We start from the raw sequence: 23012 nt of genomic DNA, 5'->3' as shown, positions 1-23012 counted from the left end.
GTGAAAGGCAAGAGTCTTGAAGCAGTAAACAAAATAAGAGGGATATTTTCACTTAGAATGGGTTGGCATAGAGCTGTGCCCTACTGAAACGAAAACTCCTTTAGAGAGGATAGGTTCCTTCCAATAGTCTTTGGGCTTACATTGGATTTGACAGGACATTTTAATTTCGGCCAGCTTCCAAAAACCTAATATAAGCGGACCACAGTAGCATATCCAGGGTTTCCCTTTAAGAAGCTGTGCACACCTGTGTAGGAAGTGATGACCAACGTTCTTGATGTTCTTCGTTTCAAGATTAATGACTATGAACCAGGACTGAAGAAGAAAGTATGGTGCTGCTTAAGAAACAATACATTTGAGTGTCTTCTGTCTAGAATACTTCTCTGCTAAGCCTGAACCAGATATCAGAACATTGCTATATGGAGGTCTGAGAAGCTGATCTTGGCAAGGCCAGAACATAAACCACCTGGCGAGCCTTCAACTTACAGGCTTTGTAAGGTTGCTTTCCCAAGCATCTAGGGTTGGTCTCACAACTGCTTTTGTCTGCTTTCTGCAGCTGGGGTTCAACAATATTAGCACAGGAGGTGTTGTGCAGTCTTTGTTGCCCTAGTATTGTGTAGCCAGAGTTGGATGTATGATGGTTTGTATTCTCATTGTTCCTTATTTGTTTTTATGGTATGCGCTGCACTGGTAGGTTTGTGCTAGGTGTGTATGTGGGTTGTACGTGTATGGCTGTGAAGATCATGTTATCCTAGTGCTTTGTAAGCTCTCCACTTGTGCATTCTATAACTGTGCATATCTAATGCTTCTTCTTGCTTGGCTGTAATGCACTTCTTCGCCTCAAATTGCCAGATTTCAGATAAATAACATCCCTTCCAATAAAAATAAATGAAGTTAAGTTGGTTCGCTCTCATGTAAACTTCACTTAATGTTTCTGCTCATAAACGTTGTGTAATTGTTTTGGCTTGTACTGCACTTTATTGCCTAACCTGCACTATAAGTGGGTAGGGTACACTCTGTGTTTGTATAGCCCCCATTTTAGTTTGCATAATGTACTGAGTATGTTTTATTTTTAACCTCAAGTTGTTTATTTTTTTCCAGGTCAAATGGTTGTGTGTACTCTCTGCTCCTGTGTTATGAAGACAAAGCAGATTTGGCTCTTTTCAGTTCACATGCTCCCACTCCTTGCCCGTCTTTGCCTCGTTCCACTGGAAACCATTGTTGTCATCAACAAATTTGCCATGATTTTCACTGGCTTGGAAGTGCTGTATTTCTTGGCATCCAATCTCCTTGTGCCTTTTAACCTTGCAAAATCTGCCTATAGAGAGCTGGTCCAGGTAAGAATTGTATTATCAGGGTCAATCTTACAAGGCTGGGAAGGAAAACTAAAATGAATTTTAGATTGAATTGGAGCTGCGAAGATGGTCCGGTCAAGGGTGTGCCTTCTCAGCCAGCACCTCGTGACTATTTAGTAGCTGAGCATTCTCTCACTCTGTGGATTTAATATCTGATTGTCCTTCTCCACTTTGGCTAGCTCTAAAGAGGAAGCATCAAAAACAAAGTGATGAATAGAATGCTTGAATTAATCCCAGCCATTGGCAATCACTCTGATACATCCCAGTCCTTCATTTTTCACCCACCATGCCACCTCAGTTAGGACCCAGCCATATGCAAATCCGTATTGACCCAGCTCTACTGGGAGGTGGCAAGGTGTGCAAAATAACTATGGATTGGGATGTTAGCCCGAGTAATTATCATGGCTGAGATGAATTCAAGCATTCCTTCCATCACTTTCTTGTATACGTCATTGAAGCGAAGGCAGTTCGTTCCATCAGGGCTGCAGTACAGTCACTTTCAGGTTATATGCCACATCTGTAGTGTGCTCACAGTAGACCAGTTAGGGTAGGGGCATCTTCATTGTCTTCCCGATTGCAAAACCTTTGCCAGAATGGTTGCCTGGAGGTGTATTATGACAACTCATTCTTTCAGTAATATTTGGGAATTTCAAATAATTCCATACCTTCTCAGAAAGAGTTGTTCTGTTGCCTTTGTCTTTCTTTGAAGGCATCCGTAGATTTGCTTTGGTAATTTGGTAGTATAGCTGCCTCTTTCTGTCTGTCTCACGGACAAGTAGAAGTAGAACAACCGGAAATACATTTAGTTATTTCTTTGAGTTTAACTGACACAAAGGAACATGCAGTGGGTATGAATATCCTTGCCATAGAACATTTGATGTTACAGGGCATTAGACAGATTATAGTCAAGCAAATATGTATTTCTTTGTGATATTTGTAAGGTACGATGCAGCTGTATCAAGACTGTCAGCAGAGGTTATTAAAAATACATTTGTGCTGTTGAAAGAGGAGTATGACTTCACCAGAAAGACTGCAAAGAAAGGTACAGAGTTAAGCATGCATAAACCAAATAAAGCTATACATCACAAACCCAAGTCTGACATTAATACAGTCTCGTGGATGACAGTTCAGAATCAAAATTAAAAAATGCATAAAAACAGTAGCATCAGCCCATATTTCTACAAGCAATATCTTTTGGCACAGCTTGTGATAGTACAAAGGACTAAAATCATTGCAGAAAAGTAGCGGCATGCAAACGTATGAAGTCAGAAATGGAAACATCTCCCACTCTTCTTGGGCAAAAGACCAATTCCTCAAAGTTATCCAAATCCTCACGAAGCAACCAAGTTAAACTGACACTGTGGCTGAAATAAAATATAGGCTTACTACCAAGGTGATTTGGACGAATACAGCCTAGGTACAGAATGTGTTTGAAACTTCCTAAGGGAATGAAGGAAGTTGATGGACTGGAATGAGGGGATTTGATGGACAGAAGTAGACTGATTAAAAGATTAAAAGGTCTCACTGTGAAGAGGGATGAGTGATGAGGGGTGGCAATAGAAGAAGCAGTTTTCAGGTACAACATTTTATATTGCATTGCTTACAAAGCTCTATGGAAAAATGTGCAAAGATTACAAATGTGGGACTTTGACACATTTGAGTGAAAATTGTGGCTTTTGCAACAATTTGTTGCATATATGTTGGAAATATTCTTATTGATCGCTGTGTGGTTCTGCTAAAGATTTACTTAACAAAAACAGCACGATTCTCTAATCATCATCTTAGAATAGCTCTTAGAAAGGAAAACGTGCTTACGAAAGTATTTGTGCATCTCATAGCAAGACTGGATTTTATTGGATAGAAAATGATCTTGCGGTGTAAGATAAATTGTCTCACCCCCTCAGAAAAACATCTCTTTAGTGAGAATGCTGAAAATTGGGAACCTGGTTAAAGTTCATGTGACAAAAAAAAGGCAAAAATAATTTTGCACACAAGTAATTGTAATGCCAAAAATAAAAATCCCTACTTTTCCACCATGGGCTTTTTGCTGAAATTCCTGATCACTGAAAATATCTGCCTTCAGGCTCCCCCTTTTTAGGTCAAGCCTGGCGTAAGCAGCGCGAAAGCGCTGTCACCAGCGAGCACTATTGTTAGGGACTTGCCTTGGAAGTGGGACAGGAGATGGGCACGCGCAGAGCTTTCAGCGATTTCAGCAGGTGTACACGCACATACAGCCACGCGGCGTGCACATCTCCTGTCCTCCTTCTGTCCAGGTAAGGCAGCTGCAGTGTAAGTGCGGCAAGAAACCCACCCACCCACCTCCCTCTGATGCCTTTTATCTACACTCCCCTTTCCCTCACCCTTGTCACCTCCCATGGACTCTGTTCCAGTTGAGCAACTGAATAGGGGATTCAGGTCCGGGACCAAGGGCCAAATGTGTCATCACAAGCCGGTCACTGCTCCAATTTATTTTGCTAGACAAGATCTGTGAGCCCAAAAGCCGACCCGCCGACCCCCTACCCCATCATCATCATCACCAATGGGAGGGATGCAGTGGGTAAGGGATGGGGAGGAGGATCAGAAGGGGTGCCAAATTTAGTTTTGCTGGGTCTCTGTCTGAGAAAAGGTCGGTCCTATGCATAGGGACACTTTTGCACAAAGTATCGGGTTTATACATTGATTTCTGACGGGAGAGAGATACCACTGCCAAACTTTGCACATTTACTTGTCAAGACGGTGACACCACATTGTGCAGGGTGCCCTTCCCTGGGCAGCACCCATGCCAAAGCCTTGGCCTGTGTACATAGCAGGCCTCTGGAATTCAAGGCCTTATTCTACTTTGAATCAAATTAATAATCTGACTTGAAAATTAGATTTCAATCCACAGAGAAGTTGTAGAGCAGAAGAGAAATGCTACACTAGGCTGCAAAACCTGCATCATATTGCAATACCCTTTTTAGGTCTGAATGTAGACAGCTTTTTTGTTCAGTAAAGAGGTACTTTTAGACATGTCAGAAGTTTTTGAGTGGTCCAAGTCAACAAACTGAAGCATGCCCTTCATAAAATAAGGTCCTGTTTCTAATTTTTAAAAGCATCCTGCAAGGAAAGTGAGTACATAGCAGATCCGGAATCTGGTGCCTCTGGTGGTATTAGCTGTGTTAGAAGCCTCGTCATTAATTAATATGGTAGTTGTTATAACATTTGTAAATAGTTGTTGCAGCATGGAGCGTAGGACCCTTAAAATGTGGAGCTTGGAAAATAAGTATTCTTCTGCTGCGGCCCTCCTCTTCTTGGGGGCCCGGGTACTTTCTTCCATAAAATACAAGGAACCACCTTGAAACCTGTCCAAAGGGCCGGAGTTTGGAATGGGCGAGCTGAGCACAGGGTGCCAGTCTTCAGAGGAACTCATGAACCTCTCTGCATTGGGTTCCTGTAAACAGCAATGACCTCTACATTGGCTCCAGTGATTGAGTTTAAAGCGCCTAATCGTTTTTAAAGTGCCGTGGTTGGTGTTTTAAACACCCTATCAGCTCCCTTTCTTATTCTCCCATCTACCTCTCACCCCCTGCCACCACACATCAATACACCCTCCTCAGCCCTACAAAAACCTTGGCCTGCCAGAGCTAAGCTAAGCTATGGGTGATTCAGATGAGCCGGTGAGGGCAAAGAGGTTTGTTTTCAGAGGCATGTCACTGCTTTGAATATAGCAAGCCAGGGACTGACCTGTGAAAAGGGGCCCCCTGCTGCATCATTTTATTCATGAGCAGCAGCGAGGGTGGCAAATGTATTTGCGCTTAGGGTGCTATCAGAGCATCGGCTGGCTCTAGTCACTGTAAATAAGCCTGAGGAGAGCAAAACGGAGAGTGGGGGTTAAGAAAGGGAACCAGCATTTGCAGCAATAAGTCTCACATTAGCGAGAGTTTAAGCTATTGGCATTGTAAATGACAAAAATTAAAGGAATTGCCATTTACAATGCCAATAGCTCAAACTCTCGCAAATGCGAGACCTATTGCATTACAAATGCTTGTTGTACCAGCCACAACATGAAAGACATTCATTGTGTCCCTCTTAGAGTTGCACCAGTTGAATATCTCTACCACAAAATCCGCCATCTGGTTCGGATGTGAATTATTGCGCTCCGGTTCTGCACCGTTTCTTCGGACCCCCTTCGATGCGCAATCCACTTCTCTAGATGGTATTGTTTATCGATCTTGTTTCCTATTCTCCGCGTATCGTTCACTCTTAAAAACCTTCGATCGGAAGATTTGTGGAAGGCCATTGGGCCTACCCACACCGGGGTCGGTAGCAGTCGATGGAGCAGGCTCCGTTCATGTTCTGTCCAGGGTGTCGCGCTAAGTTTCAGCGCACCGACTTGCACGAAATGTGCAACCTCTGCCTAGCCCCGGAACACGACGAGAGGGCCTGTGAAGTGTGTCGGTCGTTTTGATCGAAGAAGGCGTTCCGTGACGGTCGGGCTCGACGTCACAAAATATACCAGCAATGTGGCTCTGCGCCTGATCTCCTAGGAGACCAGTCCGAATACGAAGAAACACAAGCGCAGGAAGTTGAAATGGAGGAGGATCACGTCTCCATGTCTGAAGCTGACTCCGATGCCGAAGACCTCACATCAGGGCAATGGATCGTGAGTAAAGAGAATTCCTTCCCCTACAATCTCCTCCATAAAAAGGCACCGGTCCCTCCTCTTCCTTCGGGCCAAGGTCGGCACTGAGAAAAGGTTTTGAGCACCCCGCCTTCGAGTTCATCACTGAAACATAAATAACAGCCTTCTGGTTCGGAGTCTACTTGTCCCCACGCCGGTGCCGACCCGAAACCTTCTTCGTCAAAATCCAAACACCTGGTTCCTGTGGCACCGATCTATAAGGCTACATCTGCAGAGGCGAAAACTTAGGAGCGAAACCTTTTGACACCAAAACCGGTCTCTAATGAAAGTACTTCAACTGAAGAGCCTCAGACCAATATTCCACCTTCAGATCCGAAACAGAAGGAGATTGTGATTAATCCAGAAACTGGACAGATTCATGCCAAACTTCCTGAGAAGAGGAAAATGGGCTTACCGTTGATAACTTTAGATTACTTATTGTTTTTTTTTTAAACTTTATGTTCGAGGCATATGGGCTGCAGACCACACACTTTTGCATTAGATCACCATCTGGTGGTAGGCCCGGATGATTACACTTTGTTTTTGTTTAGGAAGAGTTTTTTTGTCTGTTGGATGACTCCTCCCTTAGTCTGTAGTGCGCATTGGCATCGACTCCATCTTCAGATTGTTTTTTCCGCCATCGGGCTCTGATGTGTTTATCGTCGGTCCCGTTACCGATTGCCTTTCGAAAGCATATAGGGGTAACAATCCTAGAGGTAGGGGCAGAGGTAACAACACCCGCTCTGCCTCCAATCCTAAACAGTGACTTCCCTCCACTCCCTCCCAATCATTCCACTCCTGTCGGGGGGAGACTACAACAGTTCCTACCTGTCTGGAACTCCATCACCACATACAGCTGGGTGAGACCAATAATTCAGTCGGGGTATTGTCTAGAGCTCACGTCTACTCCTGCAATACCACCCAGACAGCGTCCCATGTCAGAAGAACATCTCATACTCTTAAGAGAAGAAGTACAATCTCTGTTGCAAAAGAATGCAATAGAATTAGTCCCAATACAACATCAAAACACAGGGGTGTATTTGCTATATTTTCTCACACCCAAGAGGGACGAAACACTCAGACATGTACATACAATCAGACCACTTCCATATTGTCACACTACAACAAGTTCTATCATTACTAAGGAAAGACGACTTCCTTGCCATACTAGATCTCAAGGACGCCTACTTCAACATTCCCATCCATCAATCCCACAGAAAGTACCTACCTTTTGTACTAGAAGGTCAGCATTATCAATTCAAAGTGCTTCCTTTCGGAGTAACTACAGCACCTCGAGTGTTCACAAAGTGTTTAGCTGTAGTAGCAGCACACTTAAGAAGGGAAAACATTCATGTCTTTCCATACCTAGACGACTGGCTAATAAAATCCAAGTCATACAGCCAATGTGTACAGCACATGCATCACACAGTATGCTTGTTGCAGAAGTTGGGGTTCACAATAAATCAAAAAAGTCACATCTTCAGCCATCCCTATCTGAGCAGTATCTAGGGGCAACAATAGATACAGGCAAAGCAATAGCGTGTCCCAACCCAACAAGGATACAAAATATGCAAAATCTCATCAAACGATTTCAACCACAACACTCACTACCAGCTCGAGTGTTCATGCAACTCATAGGGATGATGGCATCTTGCATTTTCATAGTGCCTTATGCAAAACTACAAATGCGCCCCATACAGGAATGCGTGGGAGAGGTGTGGCGCCGCGGCCAGGGCGACTGACGCTGGAATCTGGGGACCACGGTTCGATCCCCGGCTCCGGCGGCAGGGTAGCCCAGCACCATGTGACTCTGGGCAATAGCTCGCTTAATCTTCCCGACGGCCCCCAGCGCCTAGAGACCCTTACGGGTGATTGTGCGCTTTACAAATGTGGACTTTACTTTACTTTTTTACTTTAGCAAAGCAGTGGAATCAGGCTCAACAACAAATAACAGATCTGGTGGTGGTAGACGTCCGGACATATCGCTCTCTGCAATGGTCGAACACCAAAAATCTTTCCAGGGGCCGGCCGTTTATAGAACCTGTTCCACAAATAATACTAACTACAGACGCATCTCTCACGGGATGGGGAGCACATTTAACAACGCACACAGTACAAGGTACATGGACAGTGCAACAAAAGCAACTCCACATAAATCATTTGGAGTTACTAGCGATCTTTCTAGCTTTAAAATCTTTTCTGCATTACCTGTCAAACAAGGCTGTACTAGTCCGGACGGACAACATGACAGCAATGTACTACATTCAAAAGCAAGGATGAACACAATCCACACAGCTCTCCCAGCTGGCGCAGAGCATATGGAGGTGGGCTATTCCTCAGAACATTTTTCTGCTAGCAGAACATCTACCAGGGATTCACAATCAAGTGGCAGATCTGTTGAGTCTGAGTCGTCCAAGACAACAGATACACGAATGGGAACTTCATCATCAAGTTCTTCAACCATTCTTTCAAAAGTGGGGACAACCAGACATGGATCTGTTTTTGTCTCACCAAAACTCCAAATGCCCAAGCTTCGCCGCCAGATACCCACACCCATTGTCCAAAGGCAATGCGGTATGGATGAATTGGTCGAACAAATTTGCGTACACTTTTCCGCCTATCCCACTAATTCCATTAGTGGTGCACAAGCTACAGCAACATTCTCTAACATTGATTCTCATAGCACCAACGTGGGCAAGACAGCCATGGTACACCACGCTACTAGAGCTCTCAGTAGTACCACATCACAAACTAAAACTCTCCCCACATCTGCTAACACAGAACCATGGAGAGATTGTGCATCCAGACCCAATGCAACTCAATCTAACGATTTGGCTCCTGAGGTCTTAGAATTTGGATATCTAAACTTGCCTAATGAATGCATGGATGTTATAAAAGAAGCAAGACAACCTACAACTAGAGCATGTTATGCAGCAAAGTGGAAGCGGTTTGTTGTGTATTGTTCTAATAACCACATCAACCCTCTAGATGCTTCCATACAAAACATATGTTATCTCTTACATCTGCAAAGAGCTAACTTAGCGTACTCCTCAATTAGGTTACATCTTGCAGCTATAGCAGCATATCTCCAAAACAGACAACATTTGTCTTTATTTAGAGTCCCTGCAATAAAAGCTTTCGTGGAAGGACTTAAAAGAATAATTCCTCCCACAATACCACCATCTCCAGTGTGGAATCTAAATATTGTTCTAACTAGACGTATGGGTCCTCCTTTCGAACCATTACATAAGTGTGAATTACAATTCCTTACATGGAAAGTCGCTTTCCGAGTAGCTGTTACCTCACTTACAAGAGTAAGTGAGATACAAGCATTGACAATTCAAGAACCATTTATACAACGACACCATAATAAAGTAGTTCTTAAAACAAATCCTAAGTTTCTGCCAAAGCTCATTTCACCGTTCCATCTCAGTCAATTGAGTTACCAGTTTTTTTCCCTCAACCACAAACGGTTGCTGAAATAGCGCTACATACGTTAGATGTTAAAAGAGCGCTTCTGTACTACATTGATAGGACCAAACCATTTTGTAAAACAAAACAGCTGTTTGTGTCCTTCTCTCCTCCACATAAGGGCAATCCTATTTCAAGAGCAGGCATTGCTAGGTGGATTGTTAAGTGCATTCAAATTTGTTACCAAAAAGCAAAACACACTTTGTTCGAGGCATGTGGGCTGCTGAATTCATATCTATAGCATAGATCGCCGCCTAGTGTTGGGTCCGGATGATTGCACATTGTTGTCCTGGAAGAGTCTTCGAAGTATCACGAGATAGGTGGCTCCTCCCCTGGACTACAGTGCGCATGGGCATCGATTCCATCCCCAGATTGTTTTTTTCCGCCATTGGGTTCGGATACATATTTGATCACTCAAGTTCGGAATCGATAGAAACTTTCTTTTCGGCCCAAAGGCCTTTCCTATAGCGTCGGTATTGTCTTGCGTTCGGTGCCCAGCTCTGTTCCGGCTCAGTTTCCGAGTCGGACATCCAGAAGAGTCGCGTGACTCTTCGGTGCTCGAGGCCCAGTCAACGCAGCCAGACTTTTTCGACGACACATCATGGAACGGAGCCCGTTCAAGAGATGCCCTGTGTGCAAAACGAAGTATCCCCACATCGATGTCCACCCGGTGTGCAACAAGTGCCTGTCGCCAGATCACGATGAAGCCAACTGTATGGCTCGTTCTCGTTTTCGCTCCAAGAAGACGATTCGACTTCGGCGCGCCAGGAGGCCCGGCAGACGGCCCCTGACCCGGTGAACATTTTCGAGGGGGAAAAAGCAGACGAGCAGGAAGATAGAGAGCCGATTTCGACTCCAGCAGCAGAGATCGACTCCAACTACGACGCAGACGTCGAAATGCTCGACACAGAAGACGTCGTCGACGAGGTAGGAGACGACAATGAGGCCTATGGGGCCACGGAAGATAGCTCAGGTGAAGAGCTATGCCCCGTTCGAACAATTACTAAGGCTCAGGTCGAGGGATCGCCACATGGCCTTACCCAAGATCTTGCACCTAGATCCACGGTCTCGCCTCCGGGCCCGGCTACGGACACTTCTACGGAGCCGCCATTGGTCAAATCGAAACCGAAAGTGAAAGCTTCGGTCTCGACGAAACAGAAAGTGGTAGAGGCGCCGTCGAAACAGAAAGCGTCTGTCGCCTTGGTCGGCTCCACGTCTTCAGACCGGTCGGTGCAGTCGAAGCCTAAGAAGGTTGTCGAACCGGTGAAGTCGCTCAAGGGCGTTGAGCCGAAGACTGGGCCATCGAAACCGCTTGTCAAGGCCGCCAACCCGAAACCGTCGGCGCCGAAGGCCGTCGACACAGACAGAGGACTCAGAGCTCCGAAAGCTGTCGATCCTGCACGTCGGCCCGAAAAGGCCAGAAGCACTGTCGCCCTCGAGTCTGCACATGGTGGTGGATCGAGAACACCTGTCTCGTCGACGAAACCATCCGCATCCTTCACGAAGCAGGTGTCGGACTCGTTGCAACGCATCAAGGACAAGGCTTCCGCGGTCGAACCGAAGGATACTTCCACCCCGAAGCCCGCAGCCAAGCCGCAAAAGTCGACGGCGCCGATCCAGTTCACACTGCCGCCGAAAGTGGCGCCGAAGGCGTTCGCGCCCAGGACGGTGTCCACGTGGCCGAAGCCTACCCCTGCAGTTGTAGGCACAAAGCATCGACAACCCCTACTGGAGGAGCAGTCGGAACACTTTATCGACGCCGACACCGGTAAACTTTCCATCTACAAGCGAAAGATCACACCGGCACAGCCTATGGAGTCCTACACAATTCCTTTGAAGAGGAAAAAGGCTTCTACGGATTCCCCAGTTCTTGTTGAACTGATTACTCCACGTGCTCAGGACACTGCTCCAATCTCGCCCACTTACTCAGATGTGGAAGCTGGGGAAGGGGACAATGAGGAGTACAACTACCCTGCCGACACTGATCCGGAGGATCACCATGACACATGGGCAGATGCTGGGGACCCAGGGGATCCGCAAACTGCCCCGGACACTCAAGTATATACTGTCAAAACCTCCCCTACGGAGGATTCTGCGGCATTTAATGCACTGATTGAGAGGGCAGCCAAAAATCACGACGTCCAGCTGCATGCTGACCCTATTGAAGTGGACTTTCCGTTTGATACCTTTTCCACCTCTGAAAAGACTGTCAAGACTCTGCCAATGCTGAAGGGTGTCTTGAAACATGCTGCAGACATTTTTAAAGAACCCACACGTGCCAGGGTTATAAACCCCAGAATTGAAAAAAAATACAAGCCGGCACCTGGCGACCCTACCTACATCAAGGGCCAGTTGCCGTTGGACTCCCTGGTTGTTTCTAATGCCCGGAAGAGGGCTAATTCACAGACTACTGGTGATGCTCCTCCCCCTGACAAGGAATCTAAGGTGCTAGAGGCATCAGGGAAGAGGGTGGCGGCTCAAGCGGCCAATATCGGGCATATTTCTAACACGCAGGCGCTCTTGGCCAGATATGACAGGGCACACTATGATACACTTGAAACCCTGTTACAACACTTGCCAGATGAGTATAAGGAGGCAGCTGAGATGCTCATCCAAGAAGGGAAACTCCTCTCAAATGCTTCTATTAAGTGTGCACTGGACGCAGCGGACACCGCGGCCAGGGCCATTAACACCAGTGTAATGTTGCGGCGTCAAGCCTGGCTCAGAATCTCCGGGTTCAAACCGGAGATACAGACCACCATCCTCAATCAGCCTGTAAAATCTGATCACCTATTTGGACCTGAGGTGGACACCACCCTGGAAAAAATCAAGAAAGACACCGAGACTGCGAAGTCTATGGGGGCTCTCCAGTCCCAGCAGTTCAGGGGTAGTACTTTTCGTCGCTCAAGCAATAGAGGTGTTTCCAGAGGCCAAATGTCCCAGCAAACACAGTACACTAAAAATGGTGCACAAACCTCTTACAACAAGCAGAGTAGAGGAGGATATCGCGGCAACAGCGCCAAGGGCCGAGGTCGTGGAAACAACAACTCCCGATCCTCCGCCGCCAACAAACCGTGACGCCTTGTCACTGCCCCCGACCATACAACACCTGTCGGGGGGAGACTCCAACAGTTCCTGCCAGTCTGGACATCCATCACCACAGACAGGTGGGTCAGAAAACTTATCCAGTACGGTTATTGTCTGGAGTTAACACCCACTCCACCCAACATCCCCCCAAAGCACCGTCCTATGTCAACAGAGCATTGCACTTATTGCAGCAAGAGGTGCTCGTCATGCTGCAAAAAGGGGCAATCGAGCTCGTGCCAGTGGAACAAAGAGGCTCGGGAGTGTACTCCCTGTACTTCTTGATCCCAAAGAAAGACGGGTCCCTGCGACCCATACTAGACATCAGGCCCCTAAACCAGTACATTCTCTCAGAACACTTTCATATGCTCACGTTGCAACAGGTTCTTCCGTTGCTCAATCAAGGGGATTTCCTCGCAACATTAAATCTAAAAGATGCATATTTTCACATTCCACTACATCCGTCACACAGAAAATACCTCAGATTCACCATTCAGAATCAGCATTACCAATTCAAGGTCCTCCCTTTCGGATTGACCACAGCGCCCAGGGTTTTCACAAAATGCCTGGCGACAGTGGCTGCGCACCTCAGGAGACAGAACGTTCACGTCTACCCTTATAAGTTCAAGTTCAAGTTCAAGTTCAAGTTCATGCATTTGTAAAGCGCACTACTCACCCAGAGGGTCTCAAGGCGTTTTGGCCAAGCAAAGTCGGCCCAGCAGTGCGCTGCCAACATGTCCCACACCATTCACCTTCTTCACAATCTGGGATTCTCACTAAATTATCCAAAGTCACACATTAAGCCCGCCCATGTGCGGCAGTATCTCGGCGTGACAATAAACACTCTGGCAGCCACAGCACAGCCAAATTCACTGAGGATCAACAGCATTCAATTGCTGATCCAGAAATTCAGACCGCAACACTCGCTTCAGGCAAGAGTGTTCATGCAGTTGATAGGCATGATGGCCTCCTGCATCTTCATAGTCCCGCACGCGAGACTACATATGCGTCCGCTTCAAGAGTGCTTGGCGCGTTAGTGGAATCAGGCTCACGGGCAGTTGAAAGACCTAGTGTTGGTGACCGGTCGGGCATACAACTCTCTGCAGTGGTGGAATCCACACAACCTTTGCAAGGGCCGACCGTTCCAGGAGCCTGTTCCACAGATCATCCTAACGACGGACGCTTCTCTCCAGGGTTGGGGAGCTCAAGTACTCCACTACACAGTGCAGGGACTATGGACGACACAGCAAAAGAAGATGCACATCAACCACCTAGAGCTGATGGCAATCTTCATGGCAATGAAGGCATTCAAGATACATCTGTGCAACAAAGTCGTGTTGATCCGGACGGACAACATGACAGCCATGTACTACATTCAAAAGCAGGGAGGTACACACTCTCCACAGTTGTCTCATCTGGCTCAGAGCATGTGGAAGTGGGCCATTCAGAGGAACATCTTCCTCATGGCGGAACACCTCCCGGGCAAGGACAATCAGATGGCGGACCTGCTCAGCAGGTACAGCCACCAAATGCACGAGTGGGAGATGCATCCATCAGTGCTCCACCCGTACTTCCAGCAGTGGGGTCATCCAGAGATAGACCTGGGAAAAGGGAAAACGCCAAATGCCAAAGCTTTGCCGCCAGGTTCCCGCACCCACAGTCGCAGGGCAATGCGATATGGATGAACTGGTCAGGCAAATTTGCGTACGCTTTTCCCCCAGCACCTTTAATACCGCTGGTGGCACGAAAGCTAAAGCAACACTCGATGACGCTCATCCTGGTTGCTCCAACGTGGGCACGCCAACCATGGTACACCACGTTTCTCGAACTATCCGTGGTACCGCATCAAAGGCTGCACCTCACACCCAGGCTTTTGACGCAGAACCGTGGCGACATTCAGCATCCAGATCCGCAACAGCTCAACCTGGCGATCTGGCTCCTGAGGTCTTAGAATTTGGCTACCTTGATTTGCCTCCTGAATGCATGGACATCATCCGGGAGGCAAGAAAGCCCACTACCAGAGCCTGCTATGCAGCTAAATGGAAGCGGTTTGTCATTTACTGTACTGAACACAACATCAACCTCTAGATGCATCCATTCCTAATATCATCTGCTATTTGTTACATCTTTACAAATGCAATCTGGCATATGCTTCCATTCGGATACACTTATCCGCTATAGCCAACCATGGTACATCACGTTTCTAGAACTTTCCGTGGTACCGCATCAAAGGCTGCACCTCACACCCAGGCTTTTGACGCAGAGCCATGGCGACATTCAGCACCCAGATCCGCAACAGCTCAACCTGGCGATCTGGCTCCTGAAGTCTTAGAGTTTGGCTACCTCAACTTACCTCCCGACTGCATGGATATCATACGGGAGGCAAGAAAGCCCACCACCAGAGCATGCTACGCAGCAAAATGGAAGCGGTTTGTCATTTATTGCGTGGACCACGACATTGACCCACTTGACGCGTCCACGCACAACATCATTTGTTATCTGTTGCATCTTTACAAATGCAATCTGGCATATGCTTCCATTCGGATACATTTATCCGCCATAGCGGCTTATCTCCAAAACAGGCAGCATCTCTCCCTTTTCCGAGTGCCTGCCATTAAAGCTTTTCTAGAGGGGCTCAAATGAGTCATTCCTCCCAGGACCCCACCTGCTCTCGAATGGAATCTTAATGTGGTACTCACCCGACTGATGGGTCCACCTATTGAGCCTCTACATTCATGTGCGATTCAGTTCTTAACATGGAAAGTGGCTTTCCTTATAGCCATTCCGTCACTGCGACGTGTTAGTGAGCTCCAGGCGCTCACTGTACAAGAACCATTCATACAGATTCACTCCAACCGGGTGTTGCTGCGCACTAACCCTACATTTCTTCCAAAGGTGGTTTCACAGTTCCATGTCAATCAGACTATTGAACTGCCTGTGTTCTTCCAAAATCACGAGACAGTGGCTGAAAGAATGCTCCACACTCTTGACGTCAAACGTGCTTTGATGTACTACATTGATAGGACCAAAGATTTTAGGGCGACGAAACAACTCTTTGTTGCCTTTTCTGCCCAACACAAGGGCAACCCCATTTCCAAAGCAGGTATAGGCAGGTGGATCGTTGAGTGTATTCAGATTTGCTATCAAAAGGCTAAGCGCACTTTAACGATCCCCCCCAGAGCCCACTCCACCCGTAAGTTGGGGCCTCCATGGCTTTCCTTGGAAATATCCCTTTAGAAGACATTTGTAGAGCAGCTACATGGTCTACCCCACACACATTTACGAAACACTACTGTGTAGATGTGCACTCCAAGCAGCTGTAGGGCAGGCTGTTCTAAAGACACTTTTTCAAACGTCTGCAGCTGGCACAGGCGACCGCCGCTAATGGAGGGACTGCTATATATTCTATGCTATAGATATGAATTCAGCAGCCCACATGCCTCAAACTGAATATGCTACTTACCAGTATGCATCTGTTCTTGGCTTGTAGGGCTGCTGACATTCATATCACCCACCCTCCTCCCCGGCGCCTGTAGCGGCTGCAGAATTAACACTTACTCTTAGCATGGCCATCGCTCACACTGTTACACTCCATCTTCGCCACAATGGCTAAAAACAATCTGGGGATGGAGGCGATGCCCATGCGCACTTTAGTCCAGGGGAGGAGCCACCTATCTCGTGATACTTCAAAGACTCTTCCAGGACAACAATGTGCAATCATCCGGACCCAACACTAGGCGGCAATCTATGCTATAGATATGAATGTCAGCAGCCCTACATGCCAAGAACAGATGCATACTGGTAAGTAGCATATTCAATCTATTCCCCCAAGGGCTCATTCTACCCGTAAGGTAGGAGCATCTATGGCATTCCTAGTGTGAGAAGTTGGCCTGATATGCAGTGCTCACTATTCTAGTGATCACTATGTATCAGTCCAGACAACCCTTATTGATGATTGGTTGTAAGTCAACCTTATAGACCAGCTATCCTAGTAGCATGGATACGAGCAGTCTAAGGCTAAGACTCTAGAGGGCGTGTTAAGCCAGCTGTTTTACCATCACATATACCCCTTGAACACCAAGTGAAAGGACACCACACAAGTTGTTATGAAAATAAACGTATATTTATTTCTAACAAGACTACCCTGGCTCTTTATGAGACAGGGAGCTAAGCACACAACAAAACTCTTACGAAAATACTTAAAGTCGCACAATTTACACAAATTCCCGAGGGGCACGAAAAACCATATACACAAGAAGTGGAATGCGAAATTACTAGCAGGTAAGTACTATTCTCATAGGCTTTAGAATCGCTAGGACTGGACTACTGAACCTTTAGATTACAAGCAGGAGGACTAGGGACGTCGTGTGCAGAGTGGGAACTCTCACGCGTGAGGCGGGAAAAAGTCTATGGAGGCTAGTAAAGACAAAGTTACTGTTCTCGGGCGAACCCGACTAGGTAGGTCAAAAACGAAAGTGGATCCGGACACTTAGAGTGTTGGACTACGCTGGAGCACCGGAGTACTCGGTTTACCTAGCCCAGGGGCTGCGGCTGCATAGGGTCAAGTGGCGTCGGAAACCCTCGTTGACGAACCAGGAGCCTGAAGAAAGAAGTTGCTGGCAGGCGGCCAGTGAAGGAGTTCGTGGTGATCCAAGCCTGGATCAGGGAAGAAGAAGACCTGTAAGCAAAGGGGACCAAGTTCTGAATCACTAGCCAGTGATTTAGGTGGGCACCAGGATGGCACCGGACGAAGTCACCTCAACCAGGTGAGTGGGCGCTGCTGGGCTCTGCAGTCTCTCGGCCCAGGAGGCGTTGTCGGCGACCAGGATGGAGGTGCGAGCTGTCCCACGAAGGTATCTGCTGTCGACGTCGCTGGACCCAGGATTGGGGCAACAAGTCTTGGCAAAAGCAAGCCCACGCGGTGGACTTAAAATGGCGTCTGGAGTGGACCAGGAGGGTCCGGGGTGCTCCTCTGTTGGAGGGGAGCAAGGGCCAGTCTGGAGCAACCAGACCAGCGGTGTTTGTCGTCGAAGTTCGTCGTCAGAGGGCCACTAGCCAACGGGCAAGTGACCGGGACAACGCGGTGAGCAGCAAAGAGCAGAAGGGCCCCACGCAGATCTCGTGGATGCAGGGGGACTGAACTTCGGTGCTGGAGCTGCTCAGGGTCGGGGCTTCTCTTACCCCAAAGCACTTGGTCGAGGGTCACTCTGTGGTCGTGCTGGACAAGCGTCGTGCAGTCTTGAAGATTGCCGGTCCCTCGAGGTCTCGTCACACCCACGGGTCTCAGCTGGGCTGAAGATGTAGGTAGAGGTCAGAGGTGCCAGGGAAGCCGGTTCTCGTCGAGCTGGGCAGTCTTGATCCGGAGGAGAGACTTACAGCAGACCGCGATGCTTGGATGGTGCCTGCTGCTGCAGGGTGACTACTCCTTAGTCACAAGGGAGAAATCTTGAGAAGAGTCTTGAGTTCCTTTCGTGGAAAGTAGTTTCAGGATTCAAAGATGATCTAATTTGGAAGGGGGCCTGCTCCTACCTTTATCCTGAAAAAGGGGGCTGGCACGCGACTAAGTCCTGCCCTATGGGTGGGACTAGGAGGGGGGGTGGTTACACCCCTCTCCTTTGGCGGGCTTTTCCCCAGCTCAGGGGCTGGTGTGCCCTTGGAACTGGTTCTAGCCGGCATATGCACAGTGAGCACCGGGGTGCCACTTGCAGTCACCTTCCTCTAAAGCCCTGCCTACCTAGAATACACAAAATCCTGTCTGGGACGGTGCTGGCACCGCCCCTGGCAGGAAACCCTTTGTCCTTGCCTCCCGCGCTGGGAGGACTCCCAGCAGCAGGAGGGCAGACTCGTGTCTCGGTGGCAGCATCCATCTTGTGGAGCTGAGGCTATGTCTGACTTTAAGCGGGGTTACAGGTTACCAACATGTCGTGTCCCTCTAGAAGGGTGGAATGCTAACCCCGTCGCCAGAATTGGCGAGGGGTTAGTATTCCAATTCGTATGACACCTTACTCGACATGTTTTGATAATGTTATACCAAAGTTAGCATATGACCGCGAGGTACATAATGCACTTAAGAGTATATGGTATAGCGTTATCATGGAACAGCTATTAGGACTTGGTTCCGCAAGCTGCAAACTGGCTCAGCTCATGCCAGAGCACCATTTCACATTATTCCAAGCACTCTGCCTTCAGGATTGTTAAGGCCTGCCATAGGAGTGACTGATAGGAATATATGTGTCCATTTTAGGGTTAGATATAGGTATACTATATCTAAAGCAAAGGGTGATTACACCACCTTGCCCCAGCTGTCAAGCAGCCAGTTGTCAGTTTTGGATGGCCAGCCAGGGGTGGCATAATACATGCTTCAGCCCCTGGTAGGCCCTGGGTACACCTATGCCCTGGATACCTACGGTATACTGTACAGGGACTGATAAGGTGACTCAGTATCCAATCAGATATGTACCTAGGGTACATGGAATCCGTTTTAACAGAGAGAGCAGTGGGCCTGGGGTCCTGAATAGCAGGGCCCCAGGTCAACTAAGTCAGAAAACCAGCAAAACACCAGGCAAAAAGTTGGGGGCAACCATAGTCCGGGATCTACCATCCTACACCTAGGAAATATACCATTAGATGACATATGTAAGGTAGCTACATGGTCTACTCCGCACACATTTACAAAACACTACTGTGTAGATGTTCAAGCAAAACAACAAGCAAGTGTGGGCCAGGCTGTATTAAGACCATATTCCAAACTACTGCAGCAGCTACGGGTAGTCGCCGCTGAGGGAGAAAACTGCTATGCAATCTATGCAAATGTGTGTGGTCTGCAGTCCAACGCCTCGAACAGAAAATGCTACTTACCAGTATGCATCTGTTCTTGGCTTGTAGGGCTGCAGAACCACACACGCCTCCCCGGCTGCCTATATCTGCTCCAGTATTATCTTATTTAGATACACAACACATGGTCATCTTTATCTATACTCATACAACTCCATCATCTGCCCTACATGGCGAAAACAATCTGAAGATGGAGTCGATGCCCATGCGCACTACAGACTAAGGGAGGAGTCATCCAACAGACAAAACACTTTTCCTATACAAAAACAAAGTGTAATCATCCGGGCCCACCACCAGATGGTGATCTAATGCAAAAGTGTGTGGTTCTGCAGCCCTACATGCCAAGAACAGATGCATACTGGTAAGTAGCATTTTCCTTATGTCAAGTACATTTCCAAAAAAGAAAGGACACATTCAAGATTGGGAAGCATTACAAACCAAATGAAATGCGTAGAGCACAAGAACTCCAACCTCCCATCCCACCCCCACCCCATCCCAGGAGGCCAACATATATATACATGCACCAGTCTACGGGGACGTCATGACTGCAATCATTACACATTAGAGAAAGTACAACCAGTGAAGTCCAGGCCACATAAACGGAGATGTTAAAGACAAGTTTGGTAGTAGTCTTAATCTTGTCCATTAAGGGTAAAGCAAGGCCAATACAGCAAGTTCAGCACATATAACAGTACCGTTCAAAATAAATCAGGATGAGTCAACAAATATGCCGTAAGGGGACTCCAATAATCTTTGGGTCGGGATGTCTCCGGCAACTCTTCCTCAAATGCTTGCAACTGGTCCCTACAGTAAACCAGGTCCCCGAGCCACTGCTTAATAGTAGGGCCGTACGTCGATCCCCACCTCTTCGCCACTGCTCTCTTGGCAAACAAAGTGGAGATCGCAACAATGCGTCTATTAGCTGGCCTTAAGCGTTTCATATAACCAAGCAGGCACATCTCAGGCAGACAGTCCACACGTTCCAACACCACCTCCGACAGAATGCGAGTCACATCAGTCTAGAAGGCCAGCACAGGCCTACACAGCCATGCAACATGGTAAAAATCCGCATTCGCTGCACCACAACGCACACAGTTCACAGTCTCTCGCAAGCCATACTTGTGGAGCCTCAATGGCGAGTAATATACCTGATGCAGGTATTTAAAATGGATGATTCTGAGGTTGCAGTTGGCCATAAGTCGGCCTGTAAGCTGACAGCAGGCCGTCCGGACCTCCATCGAGATTGGATTACCGATTGTGGCCTGCCAGCGCTGGCATGATGGGTGGTCTTCTAACTCACGGTCCCGCTGGGAAGCGTTATAGAGCCTTGTGATAAGCCCTTTACGACTCTCCCCCGAAGCACCGCCTGCAGTGCTCGCAGAGTCGCAGGTTCCGCAGGAAAGCCCGGATACACATCCCGAATGGCCTGACGGATCCGAACATACGTGAAGCTGAACATAAAACCACGCTCCACCCTATTTTGAGCTTTGCCAATGGTTTTGAAGCGGCCTTCCTTGTACAGATCCCCCACTCTTGACAATGCCCGTCTTCGCAAGCTCCTTTAAAGCAGAGGGCTCACGTGCCACCAACCCTCCCGGTGAGATGCTATGGGCAGAGGAGGAACATACAAATGACAGCTGCGCCCTAGCGGCTAGCACCCGCCAAGCCCAAAACATGCACAACGGAGGATTGATTGATCTCTGTTCTGGGCCCACCTGAACCTCCCGAGAGGACCATCGCCTGCACCGGAACGGGAAGGACAGCGTCCGCCTCAATGGCCACATGTGGCTGAAAGCGTTGTGGGAAGTGCCAATAATGGGCAAAGGTAATAAAGACGAAGGTCAGGAGCCTCAAAGCCCTCCATATCGAAAGGCTGTACCAATAGGTCCCATCGACATCGGGGTTGTTTCCCTCCCCAAACAAAGGATAGCAGTGCTGACTACAGAGTGCGGAATAGTACTACATTCAGTTTAATGGGTATGTTGATAAAAAAAGTACAGCATCTTATGCAGGAATACCATTTTTACCACCGCGATTCTATCGCTAATGATAACGGGAGACGCGGCCATCTTTCTGCCTGCTCCGTGATGCAAGTGACAGAACGTCCATAGTTCTCTGTTATCACCACCTCTGGATCCCTGTGGATCCACACCCCCAGGTACGTCACAGGCTCAGAGTTCCAAACTAATGGGAAGTCAAGTTCAATTTCCCTCGCGTTCACAGTTACCGGGAAGACCACGGACTTGGACCAATTGATGCCAAGTCCCGAGAATCTTTCGAATTGGACATATTCCCTTAGCAGTGGCGAGTTGTACATAGCTGGCTCCCGGACATAGAGCAGCATATCGTCCGCATAAAGCGAAACAATTAGCGGGCCCTGTTGGAACCGTAATGTAGCGGCAGAATGATTCTGACGAAGTTTACACGCCAGAGGCTCCAGTACCAGAGAAAAAAGCATGGGCGACAGGGGGCAGCCCTGCCGCGTGCCTCTCTCTCTAAGAAGTAAAGACGAGACCCTGCCATTAACCCGAACCCTGGCAACCGGTCCATTATAAAGATCTCTGAGCCAAAGCTTAAAGAAGGGAGGAAACCCCATTCTGCTCATTACTGTGAACATGTATGACCAATTTACAGAATCCAATGCTTTTGCTGCGTCAAGCAGCACAGCAACCTCCTGGAAATCTGGTTCGAAATAGTGCAGCGTGGAAAACAATGTGCGCAGATTATGCGTAGTGGAGCGCTCCTTAACGAAGCCGGACTGATCCAGTAACACTAATAAAGGAATTAAGGGCTGAAGTCTAGTGGCTATCATTTTGGCCAATATCTTCGTGTCAATGTTAATGATGGATAATGGTCTATAAGATCCACACTGATTAGGGGGCTTTTCTGGCTTCAACAGAGTAACTAACAAGGCCTCACGGAGCAAAGGCGGCAAAATTCCATTATCATAGGCCTCAGCATAGACCTCCAGTAACCGCAGAGCCAAGACCGACGCGTATGCCTTGTTAAGTTCACTTGGCAGACCATCAGGCCCGGCGGCCTTGCAGTCCGGTAAGGCCATTATAGCTTCCTTCACATCCTTCTCATCGAAGGGCTGCACCAAATACTCACGATGAGCATTGGACAGCCATCCCAACGCCACATCATCCAGATAGTCATGAGTCTCCCCAGACGAAGGGGACTCCCTAGTAGCATAAAGATCCTTATAGAACTGCAGTACAATGTCACAAAGAGCCTCCGCCGAATGGCAAGGCGTACCCGTCCCATCAATGAGCTTGTTAATGGGCTCCTGACTACGCGGCTCCGCCAATTTTTGGGCTAGAGAACGACTAGGCCGCCCACCTTCCCCATAATACCGAGCCACTCGGCGTTGTGAGCAGTGCCGTAACTCCTGGTCGACAGTTTCATTATGCTCCGTGACCAGTACCCCAATCCGTGCAAGTTTATCTGCAGTAGGGTCGGCATCAAAGGCACGCTCCAGGAGGGAGATGTCAGCCGCCAACTTCCGCATCCGACGGCGGATATCACGTAAGACACCAGATTGCACCCCTATGCAGGCCCCCCGGATGGTGACCTTGAAGGCCTCCCAAAGGACCCCCGCACTATCCACT

The 23012-nt window shown here is 48.1% G+C and overlaps 1 protein-coding gene across 2 annotated transcripts in view; it reads left to right on the top strand.

The window, feature by feature from the left end:
• RNF145 (ring finger protein 145) overlaps window positions 1-23012 on the top strand; it is a 353477-nt gene that overhangs the window by 98271 nt on the left and 232194 nt on the right. For both annotated transcript variants that reach the window (XM_078653727.1, XM_078653728.1), the window contains exon 5: window positions 1099-1334. In XM_078653727.1, the coding sequence (XP_078509853.1) occupies window positions 1099-1334 (236 nt within the window). The remainder of the gene's footprint in view (window positions 1-1098; window positions 1335-23012) is intronic.

Source organism: Lissotriton helveticus, chromosome 7 (genome assembly GCF_964261635.1).
Source record: "Lissotriton helveticus chromosome 7, aLisHel1.1, whole genome shotgun sequence".
Taxonomy (NCBI): Eukaryota; Metazoa; Chordata; class Amphibia; order Caudata; family Salamandridae; genus Lissotriton; species Lissotriton helveticus.
The sequence above is the reverse complement of the archived record's forward strand: the minus strand, read 5'-3'. Positions and strand labels throughout refer to the sequence as shown.